The sequence below is a fragment of the Schistocerca serialis genome, unplaced genomic scaffold (genome assembly GCF_023864345.2).
Source record: "Schistocerca serialis cubense isolate TAMUIC-IGC-003099 unplaced genomic scaffold, iqSchSeri2.2 HiC_scaffold_1420, whole genome shotgun sequence".
NCBI classification, from domain to species: domain Eukaryota; kingdom Metazoa; phylum Arthropoda; class Insecta; order Orthoptera; family Acrididae; genus Schistocerca; species Schistocerca serialis.
This window is the reverse complement of record NW_026047648.1, coordinates 1,969,200-1,984,767: the sequence shown is the minus strand read 5'-3', so window position 1 is coordinate 1,984,767 and position 15,568 is coordinate 1,969,200. Positions and strand designations below refer to the sequence as shown.

The following is a 15,568-nucleotide window of genomic DNA, read 5'->3' as shown; positions in this document are numbered from 1 at the left end:
TCATTCAGTATGAAATTTTTCACATGGTAGATTTCATATACGTGGGACAAGCCATCATTTTCAGATTCTATCTCTAGCATTATGGATTCTACATTAGCACCATGTACAGTGTCATCTTCTGCAAATTTAATTTCTAATGTATTAGGCTCCCTATTAATTTTAACAATTCCATTACCACAATCTATCAACACTTTTTCTTTGTCCAGCCAATCATTACCCAAAATCATCTCAGCACTTAATTCAGGCACCACTAAAATGTCATGTTCAAATTTCTGTCCTTGCATTTTAAATTCAATCAGTACATTTTTCCAAATGGGTTTACTGGACTTGCCAGTAACTCGTACAATCTTCACTCCACTCACAGACATTATTACTAACCCTGGCTTACTTGAAATATGTTCAAAAAATGATTCTGATACAGCACTAATTTGTGCTCCTATACCCAAAAGTACTTGCAACTCAATATTATAAACATTACTGGGGATAATGGTTTCGTTTAACAGCTCTAGATTCTTTCACCTCCTGTTCTTCCCACAATAAATTCTGTTCAACCATTATGTCCTTCCAGGAAATGTTACCTAGTTATTTATGCTATATATCTCTAGCGATCTTTCACAGTTCTCGTCCCTCTATGATTTCATCAGGTAGTTCTTCTGGTTCCTGCGATTCAAATTCTTTCATGAAATTAAAGCATGCCCCCTTATAGTATCACCAGTGGGTCTTTCGGTTTTGCTTCAGTTTCGCATTCTGGATTTTGTTTGGAAAGGATGTCACTAATTCTTTTGTATCATCTTTCGGTAAATGTGTACTCACTTTGCTCTACATCCGAGAATTCATTCTCATCTAAATCTATAGACATTTCCTCATCTGAAATATCACTGAGTTCTTTCTCATTATAAGTTTCGAGCAAGAATGCAACTTTTAGACATTGGGTCAATTCATCAACACATGTTTTAGTCATTTAGGTTTTCTGATCGTTTTGTGCATACTGAGTTTGGTTTAAATTATTGGGTACTTCTGTGGTATCACTTTGAATAACACCAGCTTTAATTTCATACTTCATATAATCGCGATTTACTTCGACAATCTTCATTACACCTTCCTTCCCGCTATTATTTGCAAACGACTGTGCGAAATTCCTACCTGATTTCTGTACCACAAGAAACTTCTTCCTTAATAATCATTTCATTTGCACTGTTCATGGCGTCATATTTCCTATTACTGTCCCTTATATAATTGCCTTTTATTATGTTTATTATTTTTCTACTCAACACAGTCTCCTCTATTTTTATGTCATTTTCCTTATTTATATCACTGGCAGCATAAATGTTTTCTTTTTGAAGCGTGTCTTCCTGCCCCATTTTATTTCTCGATAAAGTTCTTTCGCTTGATCTTGCTATTGGATTATCTTTGTTATATGACATATTAGTTTTGTTCTTAGTTCTGCACTCATTTATTATTGAAACTGGGTTACTGAAATGTCCGATACCACCTATCCTCTCCCCCTCCCACAGTGGCCATCTTGTTCACACATCGACCATTTGTCGATTTCACTGAGAGCACAGTACGGTGCTGCTCGGAACACAAGCGGCAGCTATCTGAATAACCGCCAGGTTCCAGCCAGTGCACGCCACTATGTATTATTCCGTGTGCGTCTATCAATGCAGCATTTTTGCTCTTAGTGCCCTACTGATTGCATTCACCACACTCGAAATTCGTATATGATTGCTTTGGGCCTAAAACCGCCCTCCGCGTGAATCTGGCCCTTAACACGTGCGGTTTTTAGTTTTCAAAATCGTCTCTGTTTTGAAAATTGCATGGTATGAATCCTCTGCCACAGGACGCAAACTAGCCTCTTCCCCTGCCACAACCTCTCTGTATCATGTTTTTCCGTCCGCTCATTTTGATCATTGTTTTCTCGCAATCGGTTGTTATTATTTGGACGGTACTCATGATTTCCTTGCCAGTGATCTTCGTCCTCTATCCTTTCTAAGAGTGCAGGAAAACTTCTATGGCTACTTCCAGCATACCGTTTGGAATTCTCACGCAGTTTCTTCCAAAGTTCCCAAACAATTTCAGATTCGGTCCGTCTAGTTTTAAAGTGAATTAATTTTCAGTACCAGGATTCACAAAATGGTTTGCCTACCTCTAATGTCCCACAGCCTGGCCAGTATAAATTCGGGCCACAAATGGTCCTGTTTCTGTTCCGACCAATATATTTTGTAGTTCTTTCCGAAATCAAGGGGATGCCAACCATTGTACTTTTTGGCAGGATCGAATTTTTCTTCTCCATCTAAAATTTTACTTTAAACTATTCTTTCAATAAAGTGGGTGGGCTTTGCCTGTCTTTTTCCTTCAAAGTCGCACATTTTGCCTTGGATTTGGGAAGTTCTGTGTTCACACTTCTTTTCGCAAGTAACAATTTGTTTGAACAGTTCCCTGCCTGTTTCTGTCACAGACAGTTTAATCTGTGCAAATCCGGTGTTGTATTCCGTTTGTATTTCGGATTTAATACCGAATATTTTTTCGTCCACTTTGGTAATTACTAAAGATTCTATCTGATCTTGAATTTTTATTACTTCGGTGTCAAATCTTTCATTCATGTCATCGATTTGTCCTTGTACAATATTACCATTGATGACATTAATTTCACTTTTTAAGTTTCTGATTTCATTACTCACTGTGCCTACCCTTGAGTTGACCTCTTCAATTTGTTTAGTAAAATTACTGCTTTGCGCTTGCATGTGTTGACTTTGCTCAGCAAGTTGATTATTAATGTTTCGGCCTTGTTCTGAAATGTGTGCACTAATATTGCTACTGTGCACTGCAAGTTGACTGTTAATGTTTGACTTTGTGCTGCAGTCTGGGCAGCCAACATTTTTAACATTTCTGTCATAGCAGGTCACTTTTCGCTTTTTTGTTCTGCTGCATTTTCGCATTCAAATCCTATTTCCCTTTTTACTTTTGGTGAGTCAAACATGTCCATTGCCTCATTCGCATAACCACTGTCTTCAATAATATCGTGTGTCTTATCTTGTTTAGTACGAGCAATATTCATAGCTTCCATTTGTTCATTTATGTCCAAGCGAAATTCTATCCTGGTGGCATCTATGCGTGCGCTGTTTGAACTACTGTCAGCTGGCGCATTTCGCCCACTCAATTCTTGCTTGTCTGGATTCATTTCTAGTTTCTTGTCCATTTTAGTTAATATTATATTCAGATACCTTTCACTTTCAATCTTAGGTAACTTTCTGCTATTTACTCTTTCAAATTGGCTGCAAGTTCGTGCCGCTGGACGTTTTATGCTCACTTTACTTTTGTAAAACACGAATACTGCAAAGCTATAAAATCAATAACGTCCTGTCACGGGGGCCACATATAACATTAACTGCCTACTCGTGTGCTATCTATTTACCAAATTTGGTTTACTACACACTATCCATTTGCACACTGAGACTGTCACAGACCTTATGAAAGAGCCCTTCCAATCATTCTTCCTACTTGGAGACTTTAATGTCCTAAATATCTTGTGCAGATCAATCTCTACTTGTCCTCACCGTCGCGTTTCGGAGAGCTTTCTGATGTCTCACGAGCTGCATATCTTCAACACAGGTACTCCCACTCCTTTCTGTGCTGCTACTGGGTCACTGTGAGCCAGCGACCTCTCTTTCTGCTCTCCAGGCTTCGCAGACCAAGTTCAGTGGGAAGTCACTGACGATCTCCACTCAGTGACCGCGTCACAGTCTGCATTCATCTACTGGATGGAGCATTACCTGCACAGAAGCCACCAAAATTGTTGGGCAGTGGGGCTAAGTGGATGCTTTTCGTCCATCTGGCTGTGTCTGAAGACTGCAACAGTGTCAACGAATGGGTGGACCACATCACACGATAGATCCATCATACCACTGACTTATCAAACCCAAGGTCCTGTTGCTTCTTGGACTGGTGAGTGTCGCTCAGCAATCCAGGACAGGCGTACAGTTAGCTCTTCAACGATTTACGTACAGCCCAGCAGCAAACAATCTGACAGCCTATCAGGTCACGAGAGCCAATACTTGACACATCATTAAGGAGAGCAAGAAAACGGCGTACCAAGCGTTTCTGGACTTTGTCAACCATTCCACTTCTTCTACAAAAGTACTGGAACCCATTATGAGGGTTTCTGGCAAACACAGTCGTCTACCAATAACAGCAGTGCTGAAACAGAAGTGTCTCCAAACTACACCCAGAAACATCACTCAGACCCTGGCAGGTCAGTTTGCAGCGACTACTCCTGATGCCAGCCTTCACAAGCTGTGAACGGAAGACCCTCGAGCGAATAGTTAACCGTCGTTTGGTCTGGCTGTTAGAAACCAGGCAACTGCTTAGCCACTCTCAGTGTGGATTCTGGAGGTTTCGATCCACTGTTGTCAACCTGACTCTACTAGAGGTGGCTATTCAGCAGGCCTTCCTATGTAGACAGCACTGTCTTGGCATATTCTCTGATATCGGTAAGGTGTACAACGCTATGTGGAGACACAGTATTCTCGTGCAACTCCACGAATGGGGCTTTCGTGGTCATCTCACCATCTTCATATGGTCTCTCATGCCTAAGCGCCTTTTTAGGTCTTGAATTGGTAACACGCTGTTGGAATGTTTTGAGCAAGGGAATGGTGTTCCTAGAGGAATGTTTTGAGTTTTAACCTCTTTTTTTTTTAGCGATAAACAGTATCACATATACAGAAAGGAGCCTTGTACAGTGCTTCTTAACTGTGGACAATTTTGCTGTTTCATGTTCCTCCTCCAGAAGTGCTACGGCGACCCACCAGTTGCACTTAGAGTGCGGAAGTTAGGGAGGTGGGCTGCAAAGACAGGTTTTCAGTTTTCTGCAGATAAGAATTTTAATTATTCTCATTGTAATTTTAATTTACCTGACTTGCATGTGAGGGATACAGGTCGACATTTTTAAGACTAAATCAGGTTTCTGGGCCTCAGTTTTAACTCCAAATTTTCGTGGTTGCCACACCTGTGAGACCTGAAAGCCAGAACCCAGAAGGCACTGAATATTGTAAAGTGCCTTAACCAAAGGTCTAGGGTGTGTCTGCTCCAGTTTTATAGGGCTCTTGCGTGTTCGTGGCTAGACTATGGATGCACAGTGCACAGGTCAACGAGGTCTTTTTACCTCAAGATTATTGACGCATAATGATATTAGGATGGCCGGATGCGCTTACAGAACCAGCCCCATTCCCAGTCTCTGTGCTAAGGTTGGGAAACCGCCATTCACCATCTAGCGACATATCCTCATGGTGAATCAGGCATGTAAGTTTCTTGTAGCTCCAACTTCACCTGCACACCATACCATTGCTCCTCCACCTCTGGAATGCCTTTTCTCCATGAGCAACATGGACATCTGGACACTAGGTAGGGCATGTGCTGGACTCACTTGGTGTGGAGCAAGTGCAACCCCAAATCCAGGGTTTTAACAGTCTGCTACCCTGATTACTGTAGAGGTCCAGAGTAACTTTAGATTTAGTGTAGTACAGCAGATGATGATGGCGTCCTCTTGGGTAAAATATTCCGGAGGTAAAATAGTCCCCCATTCGGATCTCCGGGCGGGGACTACTCAAGAGGATGTCGTTATCAGGAGAAAGAAAACTGGCGTTCTACGGATCGGAGCGTGGAATGTCAGATCCCTTAATCGGGCAGGTAGGTTAGAAAATTTAAAAAGGGAAATGGATAGGTTGAAGTTAGATATAGTGGGAATTAGTGAAGTTCGGTGGCAGGAGGAACAAGACTTTTGGTCAGGTGACTACAGGGTTATAAACACAAAATCAAATAGGGGTAATGCAGGAGTAGGTTTAATAATGAATAGGAAAATAGGAATGCGGGTAAGCTACTACAAACAGCATAGTGAACGCATTATTGTGGCCAAGATAGATACGAAGCCCACACCTACTACAGTAGTACAAGTTTATATGCCAACTAGCTCTGCAGATGACGAAGAAATTGAAGAAATGTATGATGAAATAAAAGAAATTATTCAGATTGTGAAGGGAGACGAAAATTTAATAGTCATGGGTGACTGGAATTCGAGTGTAGGAAAAGGGAGAGAAGGAAACATAGTAGGTGAATATGGATTGGGGGACAGAAATGAAAGAGGAAGCCGTCTGGTAGAATTTTGCACAGAGCACAACATAATCATAACTAACAGTTGGTTTAAGAATCATGAAAGAAGGTTGTATACATGGAAGAACCCTGGAGATACTAAAAGGTATCAGATAGATTATATAATGGTAAGACAGAGATTTAGGAACCAGGTTTTAAATTGTAAGACATTTCCAGGGGCAGATGTGGATTCTGACCACAATCTATTGGTTATGAACTGCAGATTGAAACTGAAGAAACTGCAAAAAGGTGGGAATTTAAGGAGATGGGACCTGGATAAACTGAAAGAACCAGAGGTTGTACAGAGATTCAGGGAGAGCATAAGGGAGCAATTGACAGGAATGGGGGAAATAAATACAGTAGAAGAAGAATGGGTAGCTTTGAGGGATGAAGTAGTGAAGGCAGCAGAGGATCAAGTAGGTAAAAAGACGAGGGCTAGTAGAAATCCTTGGGTAACAGAAGAAATATTGAATTTAATTGATGAAAGGAGAAAATATAAAAATGCAGTAAGTGAAACAGGCAAAAAGGAATACAAACGTCTCAAAAATGATATCGACAGGAAGTGCAAAATGGCTAAGCAGGGATGGCTAGAGGACAAATGTAAGGATGTAGAGGCCTATCTCACTAGGGGTAGGGTAGATACCGCCTACAGGAAAATTAAAGAGACCTTTGGAGATAAGAGAACGACTGGTATGAATATCAAGAGCTCAGATGGAAACCCAGTTCTAAGCAAAGAAGGGAAAGCAGAAAGGTGGAAGGAGTATATAGAGGGTCAATACAAGGGCGATGTACTTGAGGACAATATTATGGAAATGGAAGAGGATGTAGATGAAGATGAAATGGGAGATATGATACTGCGTGAAGAGTTTGACAGAGCACTGAAAGACCTGAGTCGAAACAAGGCCCCCGGAGTAGACACTATTCCCTTGGAACTACTGACGGCCGTGGGAGAGCCAGTCCTGACAAAACTCTACCATCTGGTGAGCAAGATGTATGAAACAGGCGAAATACCCTCAGACTTCAAGAAGAATATAATAATTCCAATCCCAAAGAAAGCAGGTGTTGACAGATGTGAAAATTACCGAACTATCAGCTTAATAAGTCACAGCTGCAAAATACTAACACGAATTCTATACAGACGAATGGAAAAACTAGTAGAAGCGAACCTCGAGGAAGATCAGTTTGTATTCCGTAGAAACACTGGAACACGTGAGGCAATACTGACCTTACGACTTATCTTAGAGGAAAGATTAAGGAAAGGCAAACCTACGTTTCTAGCATTTGTAGACTTAGAGAAAGCTTTTGACAATGTTGACTGGAATACTCTCTTTCAAATTCTAAAGGTGGCAAGGGTAAAATACAGGGAGCGAAAGGCTATTTATAATTTGTACAGAAACCAGATGGCAGTTATAAGAGTCGAGGGACATGAAAGGGAAGCAGTGGTTGGGAAGGGAGTAAGACAGGGTTGTAGCCTCTCCCTGATGTTGTTCAATCTGTATATTGAGCAAGCAGTAAAGGAAACAAAAGAAAAATTCGGGGTAGGTGTTAAAATTCATGGAGAAGAAATAAAAACTTTGAGGTTCGCCGATGACATTGTAATTCTGTCAGAGACAGCAAAGGACTTGGAGGAGCAGTTGAATGGAATGGACAGTGTCTTGAAAGGAGGATATAAGATGAACTTCAACAAAAGCAAAACAAGGATAATGGAATGTAGTCTAATTAAGTCAGGTGATGCTGAGGGAATTAGATTAGGAAATGAGGCACTTAAAGTAGTAAAGGAGTTTTCCTATTTGGGGAGCAAAATAACTGATGATGGTCGAAGTAGAGAGGATATAAATTGTAGGCTGGCAATGGCAAGGAAAGCGTTTCTGAAGAAGAGAAATTTGTTAACATCCAGTATTGATTTAAGTGTCAGGAAGTCATTTCTGAAAGTATTCGTATGGAGTGTAGCCATGTATGGAAGTGAAACATGGACGATAAATAGTTTGGACAAGAAGAGAATAGAAGCTTTCGAAATGTGGTGCTACAGAAGAATGCTGAAGATTAGATGGGTAGATCACATAACTAATGAGGAAGTGTTGAATAGGATTGGGGAGAAGAGAAGTTTGTGGCACAACTTGACCAGAAGAAGGGATCGGTTGGTAGGACATGTTCTGAGGCATCAAGGGATCACCAATTTAGTATTGGAGGGCAGCGTGGAGGGTAAAAATCGTAGAGGGAGACCAAGAGATGAATACACTAAGCAGATTCAGAGGGATGTGGGTTGCAGTAGGTACTGGGAGATGAAAAAGCTTGCACAGGATAGAGTGGCATGGAGAGCTGCATCAAACCAGTCTCAGGACTGAAGACCACAACAACAACAGCAGATGAAGCACTCCAAAGGATTTTTTTGATGGTCACCAAACCTTTAGAACTGTCTTTATGGACGGGTCGAAACAAGGGGACACTGTTGGTTGCACTCTTGTTTTCTCTGTTTGTATACTCAATGTCTGACTGCCTTGCAAGTTTTTTTGTCTTTGATGCAGATTGACATGCGACCTTGCAGGCACTGTAGCAGACGAGATGTGCTTAAAGTGCTAAATTCCTTGTCTTGTCTGATTCCCCGAGTGTTCTTCACTCTCTACAACGTTTGTACCCAGTAGCTAAAGTAGTGCACAATATCCAGGACGTCCTCCTCCAACTACAACGGCAGGGGAAGGAGAAGTCAGTCTGCTGAGTGCCAGGGCATGTGGATATTGCTGGAAACGAAAGGGCAGGTCTAGCAAGCAGGGAGGCGTGCCGCGCTGCTGAGTTGGCGCGGTGTGCCATCCACCTGCCTGCTGTCTCCTTGCTTTTGGGTCGGTGGGAGGATGAGCGGCTCCCCAGTCGCCTTCACACAGGCCACAGCCCTGTGACACGTGGCTTCTTGCTCCGGTGAGGACTCAGTCCATTGTGTAGTACTTGTGGCATACAGATCATGGTGCGCCAGATTTTATCAGACTGTGTTTTATTCTCCGACCAGTGGGCAGCGACTGATTTGCTGATAGATCTGCCCTCCGTTTTAATTAACGTTCAAACGAATGTGATGAGAGTCTTATGGTTTTGTAATTTGTCCACTATGTTTCCGAAAATTTTAGGGAGATGATTTTAACGTATTAATTGTGTGCCCAGCTAACCCATCTTTTTCGTATGTGGTCAGCCAATCAGATTTCTTAGAGTCTCTTTTTTTAGCTCACCTGTCGTTTTATTTCCGTTTTAATCCCAGATATAGCACCTTTCACCCTTTATCCGTTGTCTTAACTGGTGCGAGACAGAGTGCTTGTGTGGTCAACGCGAGTGAGGTAGGAGAGAGAGGATGAGCGTCACTCTAAAGCTTTCCTCCTCACTGTGTGATACCATCTTCTTAGTTTTATCCACATTTGTTTCTTTTAATGTGAGTAAGGGTGCTGATAATCTCGCTGTTGACCGACTGTAAGCTCCAGACACACACACACACACACACACACACACAGACAGACACACAAACACACATACACGCACACCTGCAGCACTTACTGAGATTAGCGTTCACATGTAGACAGGTAAACGTGCCATGGTAATCGCATGGTTTTCACTCAGGCAAGGACTTTAATTTATCAAAGCTCAGGAAGTTTGCACTAAAAATTTACAGATGATATACAAAAACCTATTTCGTGAACCTGTCTCTCTGTTAGTGGAAATTGCGCCAAAATCTCTACAGTAGAGCCTGAGATTAGGCTTCGCTTCAGACTCCAAAATACAGCTAGAGACTATAAAAAATAATACTTGTTGTTAACACTCTTGGGCGAGACACGGCAGGTCGCAACTCGTCGCTCCAAGCAGCAGTCAGATTCTTTATTCATTAACTTCGGCCTAAATCCTTTCATTATCAAATATTTTTTAGTGTGGTCATATGTTGGTGACCACAATGTTTGAATGTGAGCAACTCTTGCGAAAGGATTTCATTCCAGACTGCTCGGCCGGTTGAGGAAACACGCTTTCATTTGTATTTTTTACGTCCAGCACGCTACCATCCTTCGATACATAACCAGCTTATTGCGCTCAAACAAGCAGAGCTGCTTTACGATTTGCACCATGGCAAATACTCTCATAATGTTTTTCGTTGTTTGCCCTCTCTGTGGACCTTCGTACATCCATACACGTGCCACTAAACGCTCCTTTACAGTGTAACTGTTTCAACACGAATTCACAACTGAAATGGTGCTGTAGTGAAACAAAAGAGTATAGTAATTACACCAACGCTTTTCGTCAGCTTCAAAGGAGGGATACCAAGCAAACGAATGTATGTCCTCAATGATTGCACAAAGTCACCCACCATGTTAACCGAGAGCACAAATGCGCTGCTTCCTGGACTAGGGTAGGCGCGCCGGCCCCAGATTCAATCCGCCTGATGGATTACCGACGAGCGTCGGTGTGCCAGCCAGCCTGGATGTGGTTTTTAGGCGGTTTTCCACATCCCACTAGGTGAATACCGGGCGGTCCCCACATCCCGCCTCCATTACACGATTCACAGACATCTGAACACGTTCACACTATTCCATTGCTTTCACTAGACGCAGACAGCTGGGTCTACACTAATTCCATCTTGGGGGGGGGGGGGTTTATGGGGTGGGGATAGGAAGGGGATCTGGATGCCCTCTACACTAACAATGGCAAATCCACAGTAACAACGCCGACCCTGCGTTGACGTGGGAAAAAGGCGCAAGGAAATGATGAAGAGTTACTGTAGATAGTCAAGAGGGTTTGGGGGACTTCCTGGATACTCTGTAGATGAAAACGAATTGCGTACTCTTCTCTCGATTCAACTCTGGTATATATCTTTCCAAATACAAAAAATTTTGTTGACATTATTTATCATCGATGATGTAGTTAAAATACACCTGGTCTTGTCATCCAGAGGAGCCTCTGGGATCAGATGCGTACATCTGCTTCTGCATACATTTGGTGTGTGAGCACCACTCAACTCGCAGTGATTCTTTTGCAGATGAGGAGTGGCAGAGGGAGGACAGAAGCAACGCCATGGTCTCCGTGGACACTGACTGCGTGCAGCTGTTGGCGAACGCCCTCGACCACCCCACGTGTCCGCTGGAAGACCTGCCACCGGAAACCAAAAACCTGCGCGAGCGGTGCCGCGTGCAGCTGTGGGACGACGTGGTGCAGAGGTCGCCCCACGTACCCGTCACCACCTACCTGGCCTACACGCAGAGGATAAACGTCAACCTCTGCCTGCTGGCCTGGATGGCTGTCAACTCGTTCGGCGTTTGTCAGGACGTCCCGTTTAGTATGCTACAATCCGTACATGATGCTCGCTGCTATTTCGACAGCCCTGGCGATCAGTCCTGCCTGCAGTCGAACGCTACAGACGCCATCTGCTCTGTTTCCAGAGCAGTCCTGTTGCTGATGTGTGGCGATTTTTCTTTCCATAAGTCTTTCGATTTATGCGGCGTCAGTTTCTACACAAACGGATCGCACTTCACGACGTACAATTTAACGTGGGAAAGAGAGTTCTACAAAGGGTATGTGAGGCCAACAGCAAGGGCTCTTAAGTACAAAGACAGCTTGAACAGTGCCACCTTGAAATACAAAGATTTCAAAATCGACAGCTTAAAACCTTTAGAAATGTCATTTATAGCCTTAAATATTATTTTCCGCTTTTTGACCACTGTTGTATACATGTACCTGCCCCAGTTACGTAATGTCCCGGGAAAGATATTCTTGTCCATTCAGATCACGGGTATAACGCAGATCTTGTGTTCTGAGGTCATTTATCGTATGACAGGTGTCCCCAACCTATCTACGATGGTCCACATTGATAGTGCCCTCACTCTTCTAAGGTGTATCTGGCTAAACTTATTCTGCTACCAAATGTACGCGTGTGTCCGTCATCTTAGGCTCCCTGACGACCTGCCACCTGCTGAAGCCAGAAGGGTATTCCGTGGTCAAGCGCTGTACGCACTGATACCGTGGAGTGTGGTATGCATAGCAACTATTGCTTTCGAAAAGATGAGCAAATATTACCTGATGCATAGTCGGATAATATTCCTTGCGGGGATTTCTCTATCGATAACTTTCAATTTGGTTTGTCTTGGGTCGGTGGGATACATGTACTTACATGCTCGGAACTCCATGCGGCAACTCAAAATTTTTAGTAACGATAAATTTGCCTCTAAGAAAGAATATGTTTTTATGTCAGTTAAGGGTGTTATTTTGAGCGGGATAGGTATAATTATTAGAATTGGGTTCCACCAGGCACAAGGCATAGCGCAGTTTGTGTACTACGTACACATAGCCACGATGGTGCAGGGACCACTGCAGTTCGTTTTCTTCATTTGTAATGGAACGACGCTGCCTCTGCTCAGGAACAGAGTGCTGTCGTGGTGGAATCCGGATATCATACGCCCAGGACAGGAGCTCTGTTCAACAGCTGAGAGAAATCTGGAAAGGAGGAGAAATGAACGGTCTCTCCTTGCGCAATCCTCGTTGTAAGTTACATGGATATTGTTTCCAAAGGGCTGTCTCGACTGTAGGCAGGACTAAAGCCAGTGACCAGTCATAATGATTGAATCCAGCTGACAACACAAAATTAACTCCTACTGCTAACGCAAAACCAGTGTATTTTTCTCACTTGTTCTAAATTATTCTACATGTCTGTGTTTGTCTAGTTAATTTAATGAATTGACTTTAAGTAACTACTATTAAAATGTAATTTGCTACGAGATAATAAGAATTTCTTGCTCTATTTCTTCCAACCCACCCTGTGATAACATGTTAACTTGGTCTCCGAAATTTTCACAAAAATATTTTGTTACCCATAGCATATGATAAAAACGAAAATACTGCAAGAATTTCTTGCATATGAAAAAAATATTTCAACCACTGGGCAGTGAAGGGAACAGAATATACTCTTGCAATGTCTTTACAGGAATGTTTGCCTTTCCCATTTATTCCTACAAAGCTTCAAAAAGATGTCTGCGTTACCCTTCTTATCTTGCAAATAACTGCACAACTGTGCTTCGTCTTTTGTCTCACACTAGATCGCTCAACCCAAAATTCTGTCTCCGACTAGTACTAGGAATTTTTTAATGACAATTTACATGACTTTCACCTCTGGCAACGCATTGTGTATCTGAAAATTATTCCCTTGTACCATATTTAACTTCAGCTTGATACAGAATTTTTTTGCGAATTTATTTACTTATCTACATTGTTCCATGACAGTATTTATTTTTTGGAAATATGCAAGTCTTAAATAAGAATTGTATGTGTGTATTACGTGTATGTTCAGTACTGTGCCAAGAAAAAGTAGTATCAGTGTCAAACCAGAGGAGCAGGAAGATGGAGATAACTCAACTGTGTGGAAGAACATGTAATGGTGTTCGTAGCGCTGATTATTGTTCTGATTGGTCAGAGGGGCACAAAATGTTATAGTATGAGACAGTAACAAACAAGTGTCGTTGTGACATGTTGTTTGAAGTGAATGCATAGTGTTAAAGGACAATTCCACAGGACACAGGAATAAGAGCAGTTGTTGTACAGGATGTTGACATACTGATTGAGAAATACAGTAAGGTATTAAAGAAAACGTTAAAAATTAATGTATATACGGCGTAGCACTTGTAAAGAACAAACCATGTTGTTTAAAAGTGTATTTTTACAATTAATGTAGTGCAAGGGAAAAAAATGTGTCAGAAGTTAATGTGAAAGAACATATGTCTGGCAAGAGTTATACAGTAAGGGCGTAGTACCTCGAATTTAGTGTGATTTGTGATCAACAGATGATGGCCAATTTGTTCGAATAAAAACAGAGTGAGCGAACAGTGCAAATGAAACCGATCCCTGTGTGAATTTAATATACACTCCTACTGAGCATCACTGCCATAGACGGTGTTATATAAAGTCATTTTTGCAGAAACTGTCAAATTACAGCGAACCTTAACGGTGAATTTCATGGAGGAAGGATTGCTATTTTGGAACTACAGATTGCAGCATCCCTCGCCATCTTCGTATGACACGAGGTAGGTGTGACGTGCAGCTCAGCCTACCTGCATAACTATTTGATCACATACACACTCACTCACTCTCAAACAAACACACACACACACACACACACACAGGTGCGCGCGCGCGAGCACGCTGCAGAATCGAAACAAAGTGATGAACTCCTTCCGTCGTTTGTTCGGAACCCCCGCAGCGTCGCGAAAACACAATCGCGGTTTGCCCCGCGTCAGCCGGCCGGAGTGGCCGAGCGGTTCTAGCCGCTCCAGTCTAGAACCACGAGACCGCTACTGTCGCAGGTTCGAATCCTGCCTCGGGAATGGGTGTGTGTGATGTCCTTAGGTTAGTTAGGTTTAAGTAGTTCTAAGTTTTAGGGGAGTGATGACCTCAGATGTTAAGTCCCCACGTCAAACACATCACGTGACGCTCTACTCCGCGTGTTTAGTTGCAAGCAGTTTACTGGCGGAACCGGATATATTTCCTACACTATTAAAACCGCTCTAAATTTGACGTCGTCATCTTCGCTTTGATCAGCGAGGCATGGTTAAGCTTCACCAATCTAGCACCGGCAATTACGAGCACTGTTAGTACACTGAGGAGCCAAAGAAAACTGTATATCTGCCTAACATCGTGTAGCGCCCCCGCGAGCACGCAGAAGTGCCGCAGCGCGACGTGGCGTGGACTCGACTAATGCCTGGAGTAGTGCTGGAGGGAACTGACACCATGAATCCTGCAGGGCTCTCCATAAATCAGTGAGAGTACGAGGGGTGGAGATCTCTTCTGAACAGCACATTACATCCCAGATCTGCTCAATAATGTTCATATCTCGGGAGTTTGGTGGCCAGCGGAAGTATTTAAACTCAGAAAAGTGTTTTGGCAGCCACTCTGTAGCAATTCTGGACGTGTGGGGTGTCACATTGTCCTGCTGGATTTACCAAAGTCCGTCGAAATGCACGATGGACATGAATGGATGCAGGTGATCGGCCAGGATAGTAGCATACGCGTCAGCTGTCAGAGTCGTATCTAGATGTATCAGGGGTCCCGTATCACTCTAGCTGCACTCCATTACGGAGCCTCCACCAGCTTGAACAGTCCCCTGTTGACGTGCAGGGTCCATGGGTTCATGAAGTTGTCTCGGTGCCGATTCACGTTCAACCGCTCGATACAATATGAAACGAGACGCGTCGGACCAGACAACATGTTTCCAGCCATCAGCAGCCCAATGTCGGTGCTGACGCCCAGGCGAGGCGTAAAGCTCTGTGTCGTGCAGTCATCAAGGGCACAGGGGTGGGAGTTCGGCTCAGAGAGCCCATATCGATTATGTTTCGTCGAATGGTTCACACACTGAAACTTGTTGATGGCGCAGCATTGAAATCTGCAGCAATTTGCGGAACGGTTGCACTTCTGTCAC

At 43.0% G+C, this 15,568-nt stretch overlaps 1 protein-coding gene across 1 annotated transcript in view; it reads left to right on the top strand.

The window, feature by feature from the left end:
• LOC126442997 (uncharacterized) overlaps nt 1-13,181 on the top strand; it is a 67,002-nt gene extending 53,821 nt beyond the window's left edge. The window contains exon 6 of the mRNA XM_050090839.1: nt 11,147-13,181. Coding sequence (XP_049946796.1) covers nt 11,147-12,648 — 1,502 coding nt within the window. The 3' untranslated portion in view covers nt 12,649-13,181. The remainder of the gene's footprint in view (nt 1-11,146) is intronic.
• Nucleotides 13,182-15,568: the final 2,387 nt, after the last annotated feature.